Source organism: Vicugna pacos, chromosome 1 (genome assembly GCF_048564905.1).
Source record: "Vicugna pacos chromosome 1, VicPac4, whole genome shotgun sequence".
NCBI lineage: Eukaryota > Metazoa > Chordata > Mammalia > Artiodactyla > Camelidae > Vicugna > Vicugna pacos.
Window position 1 is genome coordinate 82,151,786 of NC_132987.1, and position 13,379 is coordinate 82,165,164.

Below are 13,379 nucleotides of genomic sequence, written 5' to 3' on the forward strand. Positions count from 1 at the left end.
GCTAATCAATTACAGCACTCTCTCCTGCCAAGCCCCTTGACTGCTTGAAGGTCTTTCTCAACATGAGACTCATGAGGGTATTACCAGTTAGAGGCAGAACACAGGATGAAACTTATTGGTCACCCAGATGCTAACCAAGCTTCACTGTATCACTTGTGCTTCTCCCAAAATACTTTTGCTACTATTGCCTTGGTTTATTTGGTTTCATTCACCTCCCTCTCCCCTTGTATGAACATTCAAATCAACTCTCTGAAGATACAGCTCAAATGCTCTACCCTGAAGTCTCCCTAGTTCTCCCCATTCAGATATATAGTCTTCCTCTTCTCAATCTTTGTAATTCTCCCTCCTTTTTTATGACATCTAATAAAGTGCATGCCGTGTCTCCCACTTATGTACCTGAAGGGTAAGAAATATGCCTTGAATGACTCAGATTATCAGGCAGCTTTGCACAAATACACACACACATAACATCACATGCTTGCTAAGCACTGTTTCAATTACTTAATTATGAGGGAATGTGGAATTAAGAGAATGTACACACTCACTTCAGAAAAAGCTCACAGTATATCTATGCACAGTGTATCTATGCTCAGTATATCTACTGTTCTGTTTATCAGGCTGTTATTTGCAATGCAAATTACTCTTGAGATTTCATTTATATGAAGGAAGAAAAATTACATTTGGTGTAGAGAAATAGAACTACAGTAGATTCTTAACTTGAGAGTTAAGGGCTCCTGGTGGCTGTGAAGCCCCTAATACTGTAAACAGCATTTGTGTATATAGAGACAGGTGAATTTCTCCAGGGAAACGATTCACAGCTTTCACCAGATTCTCAAAAGAGGTTACAAGAACTAGAATATATGAGCAGTAGTTGACTCATGTTGACAGAGATGTTGATGTGTCTGGCATCGTGGGAAAGGGAAGGACCCCATTTCCTGCTGTTCCCAGGCTTACATCTCTCAGGATGATCCTGGTAATCTCCAAATTGTTTTCCCTATGTTCACTGTGCCCACAAAATAAAGTGTGAAAAGTAAAGTCATAAACATAGAGACTTAGCTTTTTTTAGCACATAAAATTCTAAATAATAAACAATATCTTTCAAACTTCCACAATATTTTCAGAATCTAATAAATCTCTACTAATGAACTTGGCAAAGGGTGTTTTAATGTTAACTCTTAAAGAACTTCAGGAAACATGTTCTCAAAAAAAATCCAAATTAATATATACTGGCTAATTTAAAGTTTTTTAGATTAGTAATTAATGGTACTTTTCCACCTTGGGAAATATAAATAAAGTACTAGAGAAAGAAAATGCACATCTTTAAGACAAACAATATCAATGAATTAATGTTTATTTAAAACCATGCATAAGTTTTTCCATAAGTGTGAATAGACTGGTTCACATCACAGCCATACTTTCAGATACCAAATAACTATAACTAATTTTTGTCCACAAGACATACAGGGTCAAACAATGTGATCGATCCAAAGGTTATCTTTTTTAAAAGGATTTGAGTACTTAGCTACAAAGATGATTAGTCAGTCAGTTGCTTACAAGACTTCTCATTTAAAAAAAAATTAATGAATCAAATATATTACAAATAATTAATGTGCAATCAAAGCCAAATATATTACTCAGGGGATGCCAGAGCAAAATAATATTAATGGGATTAACGCTACTAAAAAATAAGACTTTTTTCTGAATGGTAGCATAAAACATCATGGTGCCTTATCATTATTTGAGAACAGAAACCCAAGAAGACATGTTTCAATAGTGACTTTTTGTTGTTGCTATAAAGGTAAAACAAAAACTCCAACAGAGCAAGTTAAGTCACAAATTCTAGAAAGTGAGTCATAAAGAGGTATTCTCTTTAACAGCATGCAATTCCCTGCAAATCAGATGTCTCATCTCAATGCATGAGAAGAAGCATGTTTATAATTCAAACAGAGCTCTGCCAGCCACTAAGGGAACAACTCCCCATCTGTCTCACCTACAGAGATGGTAGATGGGTGATTACACAGCTCCTCTGCATGTGTAACTTTTTAAGAATAGTGACAATTCACTTGTTCTCTATTTTATTGATTTACACATTTCAAATGTGGCCATTTGTGTTAATGACCATATATGTACAAATATTTTAAAAGACAAAAATAACAGTTATGTACAGTTTGCAAAGATCAAACTTTAACCATGGTACCTTTCATCTAGTCCAATGACCAGACTTTCCACCACCAACAATAACTCTCAGGTACTGCATCAGGCCAAACGAAGCCTCAACACTATATCCAGATGTATTTTTTAACTTTCAAATGCTTTCATTTTTCTTTAAAATGTAAAAAAGCTTACAATCTGTCTCCTTTTAAACTGGCAATAGCTACATGAGCAATGCCTTATGCCACAAATCAAAGCCTTTTCCTACCCAAAAAGCTACTGCTAACTGAAGTCAATTTTACCGTTCAGATTAAATTCAGATGTCTAGATTCCAGATACCTGGATGTGAAATATTGAAATCTGCCAAGAGGAATTAGATATTCCTCTTCTTTTCTTTTAACATAACCCACTATACAATAGTGAACTAAATATGTTTGTTTCATAGAAACAACTTACATTTGCCAATACAGAGCAAATGGTCTATGTACAGATACATTAGGACTGCCTAACTGACAGTGAGTATTGCCGAGCAGGCTCCAAGTCAGTGGAGCTAGTGCGGTGGGGCTCTCTGCTGAATGGACTTCCCCTTCAGGATACGGCGGATCTGGAAAGGAAACCAACAGCATCTGTGAGGTATCTGTTTCACAATCAAAGTACCACATTTCCTTCAGTTTCTTTCCTTTCATGTAAGAAATGGTGTAGAGTATATAAACTCTACACCATTCCTGTCTACTTGTAAGTAAATATATGAAGAAATACGCAACAATGTATGTCAAGATTTTAGGGTGATTTTTTAAAAAAGACTATAATTCCTTTAAATTTTATTACAGATCTCCTACAATGATGTTTGAGTACAAGAAAGTAAAGCATCTCCATTAAAAATTATCTGAAGTTGAAAATCTCCCACAGTTTGACTAAGACCTATATTCTTTTCCGAATCTTTCCTCTTGTTATTTATGAGAACATTTAATATAAGGCAGTAGCTGTGGTTATTATAGTATCTCACCTACCCTGAAGTCAACCTCAACCAAGAACTCAGAACCCACCTTACACTCCCAAGTAAATCTATAATGCCCTTCGAGTCAAGATAGCTGTCATGACATCCAAGAATTAAAGCATCTGTGTATAACTATGTGGATCATAGGAAAGCCTTCAGGCTCATTCAGTCTATTAACTGATTTTATACCCGAGCCTGACAAATTTTACTATCTGTCTCTCAGCCCACAGCAGACCCGAAGCAACAGATTAGAAGAAAGACGACTGGAGTGGGAGATGCAACTGATAGCTGCTAGAATGACCATTGTCTGATGATAAAAGCAAAGGAAAAGCCCCTCCCTCCACACACAGAGACACACAAATACAGAAGCAGAAAGGCAAGTAATGTGAGAATATTTAGTGAAGAGTCAAACAGCTCTCCACACTCAGTAGTCCCTGAGAACATTGCTCTGTGACTGCACACCACAAACAGCGAAGCAGAAGTGAACACTGGGCTTAGGACTCGCCATTTACTCCTTAAGGATGGTTCCTACCCTCTGGAACCACTCTGAGTCTCAGTCTTCCCAGCTGAACCTTTACACTATGAAGTTTTCCTAACTATTAAGCAGTATAATACACAGGAAAACTCTACAGATTATCAAGAGATTCATTTTAAGCTATAAAGAGCTCTAGAAATGTGAGTTACTATAACATTACAGTCATAATGCGGGTTATAAATCAAAGGAAAGGCTGAATTGCATTCCATATGTTTTATTTTGTGATTATTAAAGTATGCAATGACCCACAGCCACAATCCCTCCAGGAGAAGAGTTTCATCAAAAATATTTTAAGTTCTTAAAGGATTCAGTTCTTGTTATCAAGAAAAGCTTAGTCATGTGAAACTGTTTAATCCCTAAATGTAATATATAACCATATGATATGTAAAGCACAATTTTATTTAAAATATAAAATATTCCTAGGTTCTCAATTACATAAGTAACCTTCCTATTTCTTTTTTTTTTTTTTTTAACCTTCCTATTTCTTATCTGGTATCGGCTAGTAGCCAGAAATCCTTGTTAACAGCTGATATTTACTGAGCACTCACTACATGCCTGGGACTATTCTGAACTCTCGGCAGATACTGACTCATTTAATACCCACAATACTTGAAGGCTCATCACTTACTCACAAAACTAAGATTCCCTTTCCTTGGTGTCTGCAGGAACCTTGGTTCCTCCTCTTTCAACCACTTCCAGACTTCAAACCATTCTGACTTATTCCAAACCCAAGTTTATGTCTCGTAGAAAAGAAAAGACTACCTGACTTCTGACCATTCGGGGTTCAGGGATAAACCCTCAAATTTTTACATCTTCTTTTGGAAACAAAGCAATTGACCCCAAAGGGCTACAGTGACCACTGTGAGATACAGACACTGACAGAGCCCACCTGAAGAGCACCACCAGCTGGCCTCCACCCTGCACAATCTCATTGCCCCTTAAGTTTCTGACCAAGTGCCTGAAAGTATTTCTTCTCCCTTTTGTGGCCCTCACCTGTTCTCCCACAGGGCCATCAGGAACCAAGTGCACTGGCTGTTCGTTCTCCAGGTTCCGAGTGCTTGGGTCTGCCCCCTTCCTCATCAGCAGGCGGACGGCATCCAGCTGCGTCACCCGATACTGCAGACTGGCAGCGACATGGAGGGCAGTGTTTCCATTGTAAGCCTGAAGACCAAGAGATGAAATGACACCCATCAGGAAGGAAGACTTTCATGAAAGCAGCTCAAAAGCTTGAATAAGGTATAAAGAAGGTCACCCCAACTCTCGTTCTGTTCTTGAATCTTTCTAAAAGTACCTTTGTGTTCACAAAAGACAGGCAACTAGGCAATTCCAAAAAGAGGCGAATGAGTTCCAGATTTGCTTCTTCAGCTGCCAAATGCAGGGCTGTGCGGCCACTTTTACGATCCTTGTCAAGGCAAGAGGGAGAGAGAAGTGAATGCTCAGACACCACACTCGCCGTCTCTCACATGTCTGACTCATCCTTGCAGACTCACTCTGAATACTCCCTTCTCCACAAAGCCTTCCTTCACCCCAAGCTCCATGGAATCTCTCATTCCTCCTAAATTCCCTGTTAATATGCCTCTTATCACATCTACCCTGTATACAGGGTGGTCATAAAATGCAGAAGCATCGATGATACTGTTTTATTATGTACTGTAACATAATACAAGAAATCACTTATTATGGATTCACCTGTGTTTCCAAACTTGGTGGCCACTGTAACTTATAACAAGCTGTATCTCTCACCTCTTCTGTTGGACAGTAAGCTCCCCAAGGACCCAAGTTGCTTATGATTTAGGCATTTTTGCCCCAGAGCCACTAACTCAGCACCTTGTCTATAGGTGATACTCAGTAAATAAAGCTCAAACTTAAAGAGAATAAAATCTTTTCCAGTTTAAAAAACAGAAGATTAAGTCCAGATGCCACAACAATGAAGAAATCCTTACAAAAAGCACTACCTTAATTATCCATGTATAACAGTGAAAGCCAAAATGAAAATATCAGTTTTCAAGCATTTCCATTTCCTTTCAAACAAAGAGTAAATTATTTCACAGCTAAATGATCTTTGGGATAATAATCCAAAAGCGAATCAAAAAAGCAGATGAGATGATCTTTTAAAATTTAAGCTTCTGAACTAGCTATACATTACTATTCACTCCATTAATTTAAAAAGAGGGAAAAGTTTTAACCTATACTTGGGAACATGACCTTTTGCTATAGCCACTTCTCCCCTACATCCCATTTCCAAACCCTTCTGTGAATTTACCTTGGCTTCCACTGCTGCTCCCATTTGAATCAGACACTTAATGGTTTCAACGAGACTCTTATTCTTCAGTAAAAGCTCCTGAACTTCAGGTGAATGCGGCTGCTGATTTCTCTGGAGTTCGTGCACCACAGCATTGTGGGCCAAAACTGCACAGTGCAGAGGAGTCAGGCCTAGAAAAAGTATAATAAAGCAGCGGTCAAGCATCCCATCGAGTCTTTCAGTTGCTCTATAACTACAAGCCTTGAGGATGGCCTCTCATGTGATGTACACGTGGGCTCCGCATGAAGCAGTAAAGCAATCTGAGTAACCCCTCCAGTGGGTATTAGTGCTAACTCTATCTATAAAGTATTTTAGCTTGAATTACACCTCTCTTCCTTCTTGGTATAGAACTTAATACCCTTACAACTAATGGGCCCCTCTCTCTGAATATTTCTTCACCCAAAAAATGAATGTGTCAATTGCTTACCATCATAGTTAGTTGCCTCAAGATCCACGAACTGATGGCTCTTCACTGCTCCCTTCTGAATTGCCTGCAGAAGTTAAAAACACATATCTGTTAGCAAAAGGCAAGCTGCACAAATACTCATCTACAAGTATTCCAGAAAAGGAGTAAGTCAACTCAAAAGAGATTACTGCAACAGGCAACCTACATTGGACTTCTAATCTCCACGCCCTATCCCTCTGGCCCTATGATAATGGGACCCTGGCTCTCTGCCTCTTACCTGGAGCACCTGGGAGTGGCCCTTCTCTGCACAAACGTGCACAGGGGTTCTGCCCCAGCAGTCAGTGGTGTTCACCTGGGCCCCGAGGTTCACCAGATCCTGCACAATGAGGTGCTGATTGGCAGCCACTGCCACCTGAAAGGCACTCTGTGGACATTCAGAGGAAAAAAAATATTTTTAAAAACATGTAACACTATCATAACAAGGAACATGAACCTAAGCTAAGATTGAGAGGAAAATCCTTGTAGAGAAAATAAACCCTATTAATAAGCAATAAGACCTTGTAACACAAGGAAACTAAAAAGCTTAGGGTGCGGCTTTATTATACTCAGTTGGTCTTTGATCAAATAACTACAAAGTTAATGTTAATAACTTCAAGGTTGACAGTGACAAAGAGTCAACATCCTGAAGTTAATATTAACTGAACTCTCTTGATCTAGAACTCTGAAATGACCTACACATAAATATGAGACTAGCCGTCATTTCTTCGCCATGACCACACCTTTGCTGTTTCCCTGTCAAGTTCCTCACCTGCCCATTGTGTTCTTTAATATCCAGCATGTGAAGAGCATTCATCTTTCTTGCAAGGACATAGGAAAGTGCCCTTCTCCCTTGGGCAACAGCAATGTGGAGGAACCTGGGGAAAAAGAGAAGGAAAAGAGGTGAATTGCTTCTAATTTCACTAAGTTCATCCTTCTTGTAAAAAAAATTTCTTCCTTTAGCCCCTTTCTTGGTATGTGGGTGTACTCAAGTGAAACAGTACAGAGCATAATTTGTCTTTTCTGCCAGTTGTGACAAGATAAGCTAGGCTACCAGAAGAAGTGAGTATGCCAGGCACCATGCTGACTGCTTTAAGTCTATTATTTTTAATATTTATAAAAACTCTATAAGGGAGGTAGTATCATTTTGCATGTCCAGAAACTGAGGCATAGAGAGGTTAAACAACTTGCCCAAGGCCATAAAGATGTTAGCACAGATCAGGACTCAATCTACAAACCAACTCACACTTTAACCACAACCAACTAATCATGATCTAACTGATTTTGCTCCATAGACACAATCCAAGCTGGTCTTTCAAAACCAATTATTCAAAGACACATATATATTTTATTAATTTAGAACAGATAAGTCATTCAGCAAGAAAAGAAAAAAGAAACAAAAACTCTTTCATAAAATATTAGCCATCACTGAACAGCAGCTTCTGCCTCCACCAGTCATCTTGATTAGCCAACCTCTTACTAAGACCTAATTTGGCAGAGCCTAGAGAAAATCTGTGCCCACTCTGTCCAACAAGGATGGCTTACCAAATAAGGTAATGAGATAAAGGGATACTTACGTGTCACCATCTGCATCCTTGGAAAGAAACTGGTCTTGGGAGATATTCGCCAATTTGCTTTCCTCCTGCTCCACTTGCCACTGGAAAAATGACTTTCCTAACTGTGTGGTGTTCATTGGATTTCCAACGACATTCTGGAACGGCAGTGCCATGCTTAAAGGGGCAGGGGTGGCACCGTGCCCCGCCAGGGCCTCACACGCACCGTGCGGCATCATGTGGAAGTTTTGTAGGGGCACATCATTTGGCTGCTGAACAGTGGGGGAGGTCTGAGTGGGAACAGTGATACTCTCAGATTCCCTGGGATCACTTAGAAGGGACGCAAAACTTTGGTTCAGGCAGAACTGTGGTTCTTGATCATCAAAGAAGTTTGGTTCGTAGCTGGGGGACAGGGACGTTCTGGAATAAGGACTGTATTCCAGAGTCGGGTTGTGGGTGTAGTGCTGCGGCGGCGGCTGCACGGTCTGGCTCTGTGGGGAGTACTGGTACATGGCAGCCTGCTCCACCATGTGCGGGGAGCTGCTGACTTGGAACGGCTGGTATTTCTGAGGCGGAGAGAAGACCTGCCCTCCGTGGAAGTCCTGACACTGCTCGTGGGGGGAGCTCTGAGGGACCCCCACAGGGCTCATCCAGCTAACTTGGACAGTATTCAGGGACACCGGGCTACATTCATTCTTAATGTTGATAATGTTCTGAAGCAGATCGGCACTGCTGTCCTGTTTGGATTCATTGTGATGAACATCTTCCATGCTCTCTGCGGGTGTGGGTGTTTGAGGTGGTGTCTGGAAAGGCAGGAAAAGTAAATTGCATACTCCCTTCCAAAATCATTCCAGAAATAACTGCCAAAGGGCAACCAGAAGAAAACAGTTAAATACATACCAAAAACTGGGTATGTAACAAAACTGATCTTTTGCAAACTGGTCCATCAGACAGTGAGTCAGGTCCTTTCCTTTTTCCACTGTATGATACTGTGTTCTTCAATTCTGTACCCAGGAAGAAGAAATGAAATCTGTGAGCATTTTATTTTACAAATTTTTACCCATAGTCAAACTACATTATTTTACCCGAAAGCCCCCATAATATTATAAATAGAAGTAACTCTTACCTGTGAATTGCTCTCTGTTCACACTCTGTGTCTATAAGGAAAAAAAGTTTCCAATTTAGTTATATTAAATGGTTTCCTGATTAATATATACCAATAAATAGACTTATCGCTACCATTCTTTATAGCTCACCATAAACCTTGATACAGCTATTCTAGCAATATTTATTTTCTATGTTAATTTCCATCCTATCTTGCAACTTCCCCTATTTTCACTTTTCATCTTAGTTCAAAATTAATAAGGCCCTTTGAGTTTCCCCTTTCTAATAAAAATGCTCTGTTTTAATTGAATCCTATTAATCCCCTTGTCCCCAACTTGCCTTCACTTATTCATTCATTAAATTTCTCTTGCACATCTGCCAAGTACCTAGCTAAGTGACAGGAATATTGGAGACAGGAAAACAAACAGGCTCTCTTTCTGGTCTACAAAAGACTTACTGGACCTACGTGAGCAGAGAGTAATAATCCTGACAGACTAACCTCCCTGATCCCCAACCCAAAACAAAAAAGTTAGGTGCCACCTTGAAGTCATCACTGGCTTGGCCAGAGGCCTTCTGTTTATGACTTCGGATGTGCAGCAGGAGTTCCTTCACTGAGTTCTTCACACGAACACCTTGAAAGGGTCCTCTTTGCTGCCTTCCAACCCCCATATGGGGCTCAACTGTTCAAAAGAAAACAAAAACGTATTTCAATTAAGTCTCTTCATGGACACCAATCTTAATAACCTCAAAAGCATAGCCGTCTAACGTAACAAAGTCTCCGACCAACAGACTGCAAAGTCTTTCCAACTTGACCTTGCCCGTCAGGCCTCAGCCCTACTTAAGGGGATGATGTTGCCTCAAAACCTTTTCTCAGCAGGCACCGTAAGGAATTAAAGCTCATAAAAACACGGTTTGGGGGGTCCCCAGAGCCAACAGTTAAACCCAAATTAAGTCTCTGTCTCTCAGCCCCATCCACCCACGAGACAGGATCATAGATTTTGCCACGCTAACTCTCATAAATCTATAATTATTCTTGACATTTGAAAAACCTTGGGGGGAGCAAGGGATAAATGATGAACTTTTAGCTTTTCAAACCAAAGGCTTTATGTCCACAGAGAAATTTTAAAGTCTATCAATTCCACTCACCTAAGAAGGCACAAAACAAACTTCCAAAGATCTCAAAGTACCACAGCCTAACAATGAACAATGTGTTAGTTTCTTATTAGTTCCCTCAGTTCAGCTATGCCAAGAAAGCTGCTTAAATTCACTGAGCTTAACACATTTCCGCATACACACACAGGATTTCCCCTCACCGACTGCTTTTGGAATTGCTCACATAGGCCTTCTAAGTAAAAAGGAAATAATCTTCTTTCATATTGAAGCTTTAAAATACACTTCAAAATGGAGTCAATGAGTAGTGCAGCATTCCACTCTGACCACTACTGTGTCACAACCTCTCGGGACAAGTTGAGCACAAAGTAAACACACAAAGAGTCAGGAAATGAATAATTCAGCAACTCCTTTGAGAGGGGAAAAGCTAAGATGGGCCAAAACAACAAGGCATAATTTGAACATATATATCATTAATATATGACAGAAGCAACTCAATGATAGGGCAAATTAAACAACTAGTTGGTTTTCTGTTTAAGTTTAGGAATATCTTGCCAGAATCTAACACAGCATTTCTCGGGAATGACAGCTATTTAATAATTCAATGTCACAGAGAAAAATGCAGTTTCAGAAATCCCCTACAGTAAACCAAAGAACTAGCAAAATACTTTCGGCCAGATAAAGGCCAAATGTGGAGGAAAAAAACGTTTTAAGTACACACCCACATATACACAATTTTTGTATTTGCTACACGTTTAATATACAGAGAGTGTGTTGTACAACTGACTGGTTTAAACCACCTTTTTAAATGAAAGTGAAAAATCGCATTTTAAAATAAAACATAACCAAAACGAGAGTGGCTTAGCAGTGGGGAATACCCGAAAGAGAACGTTCTTTAAAATCACTCTAATTAGATTTTCCAACATTTGAGATTATCTAAACGTTCTTACCCACAGTGGCATCCTGTTTTTCCCAATTATGCCACTCAGTTCATTAAGAAAAGAAACTAACAATTCACAGCCGAATAAAGGAAACGCTACACTTTTTCCTTGTCAGATACGGCCTAACCATTCTAAAGTACATAAAACAGAAAAAAAGACCGCAGAAATTCTGGGCAGACTTCGGAAAAATCACAAACTTAAGGTGTAAACTGGTTTTCAGTCCAGCTTCACCTTACATCTTGATAATATCGGTTTCCTTTCTTTTAAGATAAAGTCGTTTTATTTAAAATTTCCACAAGTACCTACTTAAGAAGAAATAAATCATGACTTCAAACAGTACTTGAAACCCTTATGGCCAGCTACAGCCTTTCACTAAAACAGCCACAAGAAAAAGTTACCCCTACTTCAGATGCAAAATCTCGCCACAGTCTGTGATTGATAACTTAATAAAGGTGGTTTTTAAAACAAGAAACAAGAAAAGAGAAAATCGAACGTGGGCCATTCCCGCCCCCTCCCCAGAAGTCAGAACTGTGCGTTTCAAGCTACGAGGGCAGCTGATGGCGCCCCGGACTCAGACGGTCAAGGGGCACTGAGGGCTATCACACGCCCAGCACAGGGCCGGCGTCCGGTCGCGACCTAATATTGATGGCTAGTGTGATGTTTAGCCGTAAGGCGGGCGCATCTGGCCGAAGCACTTCACATCTGGGCGGCACAGACCCCCGTCCCCTCCGTGAGGGCCGCCCCCGCCCGGGGTGGGGGGGTACCTTGCAGCCGCTCGGAACGGGCGCCGCCTCTCGGCCGCGACTCGACCGCCCCGCAGGAGGACGCGGACGAGACGGAGGAGAAGTCGGAGGAGTCGGAGCCGGGCGAGCCGGGCGCCGAGGGCCCAGACGACGAGCAGCTGGCGTCGCAGGCGCCGGGGGCGGCGGCGGGCGGCGACGCGTTGTAGAAGTAGGCCAGGTTGAGCGGGCTGGTCATGAGGCCGCAGTCGCCGACCGCGTCCAGCAGCCCCTCTCCGCCGCGGCTGTCGTCCAGCAGTTTGTCCACGATCATGCTCCCGGGCTAGGCGCTCCGGGACCCCAACACCTGTGCCACCGGCTTGCTGCGCGCGGCTGCCTCCCGGCTGCGGCTGTGGCTGCGATGGACTCAGGGACCTACCGGCGGGAGGACGGCGCGGGCACGGGCGCGGGCCGGGGCTGCACGACTATTTAAACCGGCCTTCGAAGCCAGGGGCGGGGAGAAGGGGCCCCCGCCTCGGCGGCCTCCACCGCGCCCGGCCGGGCCATTGGCGGCGTCTGGGCGGCCTCCCGGCCCCTCCTCCGGATGCGCCCCGTTTCCAGTAAAATGTACAGGATGAGGCAATATGTCCTCCGCCCTCGCCCCGCCCGCCCGGCTCCGCCCAGACCGGCCGGTTGTTTTCTCGCCCTTCACCTAGAAACCCCGACACGGCGTGGCCTCCCGGTCCCCGGCCCGGTCGCCCGCCGGGAGATGCCGGGGCCCGCCCTGCCTGGGCGCACTCCGGCCTGGGCACCCGGGAAGAGTGCGCGCGGGGTGGGGCTCGGCCCGCAGAGGGCGGCGAGGAGGCGGGGAGGCAGCGGTGGGAACTGGTCGGCCTGGTTCCGCCGAGTAGGAAGCGCTGAAAGGTGCGCGCCACGCATCCCTTTGGCCGCCCTGGCGGGGAGCTTCTTGCCAACCCCAGCCAAGGCGTCTCTGGAAGGTTCTTAAGGGCCCGTCTCCTCTTAACTTAGTAAGCGCTTGCCAGCGTTCCTTTTGACCAGGTCCAAAATTGGAAGAGATGTTGAAGCCGTTTTTCTGTCTTCAAATTACATTCTGGGCAACGACGTGTGCGTGTGTGTGTGTGTGTGTCTCCCTCCCAGGAATGAAAAACGGTGCCCTACACCCCTGTATCCTTCAATACCGGGACAAAGCCGTCTTAGCCAAATAATAAAATACCTGTATGTGTCTGTATTTACATATATGTATTTTCTTTATTCTGCATAACTTTACACTGTCGGATAAACACAGGAATTTCGCTGTTTCCTGTCTTAAGTACTTTTTTTCATGGAGTTACACAATTTTTAAATTGTCCTATTACTTGCTAAAACCGTGGCTAGGAGTTAGCAGGAACAAAACATGATTGAAAACATGACTATGTCTGTCCTTTCGAGTACATTATAATCTTGTAAGAATGATAAAGTAAGTACGCACATACTGTATTAAAAGAAATCAATTATGAATAAATAG

The 13,379-nt window shown here is 42.4% G+C and overlaps 1 protein-coding gene across 1 annotated transcript; it reads right to left on the bottom strand.

Annotated features, from left to right (window-relative positions):
- Positions 1-1,333: 1,333 nt before the first annotated feature.
- NFKBIZ (NFKB inhibitor zeta) lies at positions 1,334-12,749 on the bottom strand. The gene is made up of 12 exons (XM_006208029.4): positions 11,900-12,749; positions 9,625-9,764; positions 9,107-9,137; positions 8,881-8,984; positions 8,005-8,783; positions 7,200-7,305; positions 6,669-6,815; positions 6,413-6,476; positions 5,947-6,116; positions 4,975-5,085; positions 4,677-4,844; positions 1,334-2,755 (listed from the first exon to the last, which is right to left on the bottom strand). The coding sequence occupies exons 1-12, from the start codon at positions 12,186-12,188 to the stop codon at positions 2,702-2,704; spliced, it is 2,163 nt and encodes a 720-aa protein (XP_006208091.2). The 5' UTR covers positions 12,189-12,749; the 3' UTR covers positions 1,334-2,701.
- Positions 12,750-13,379: the final 630 nt, after the last annotated feature.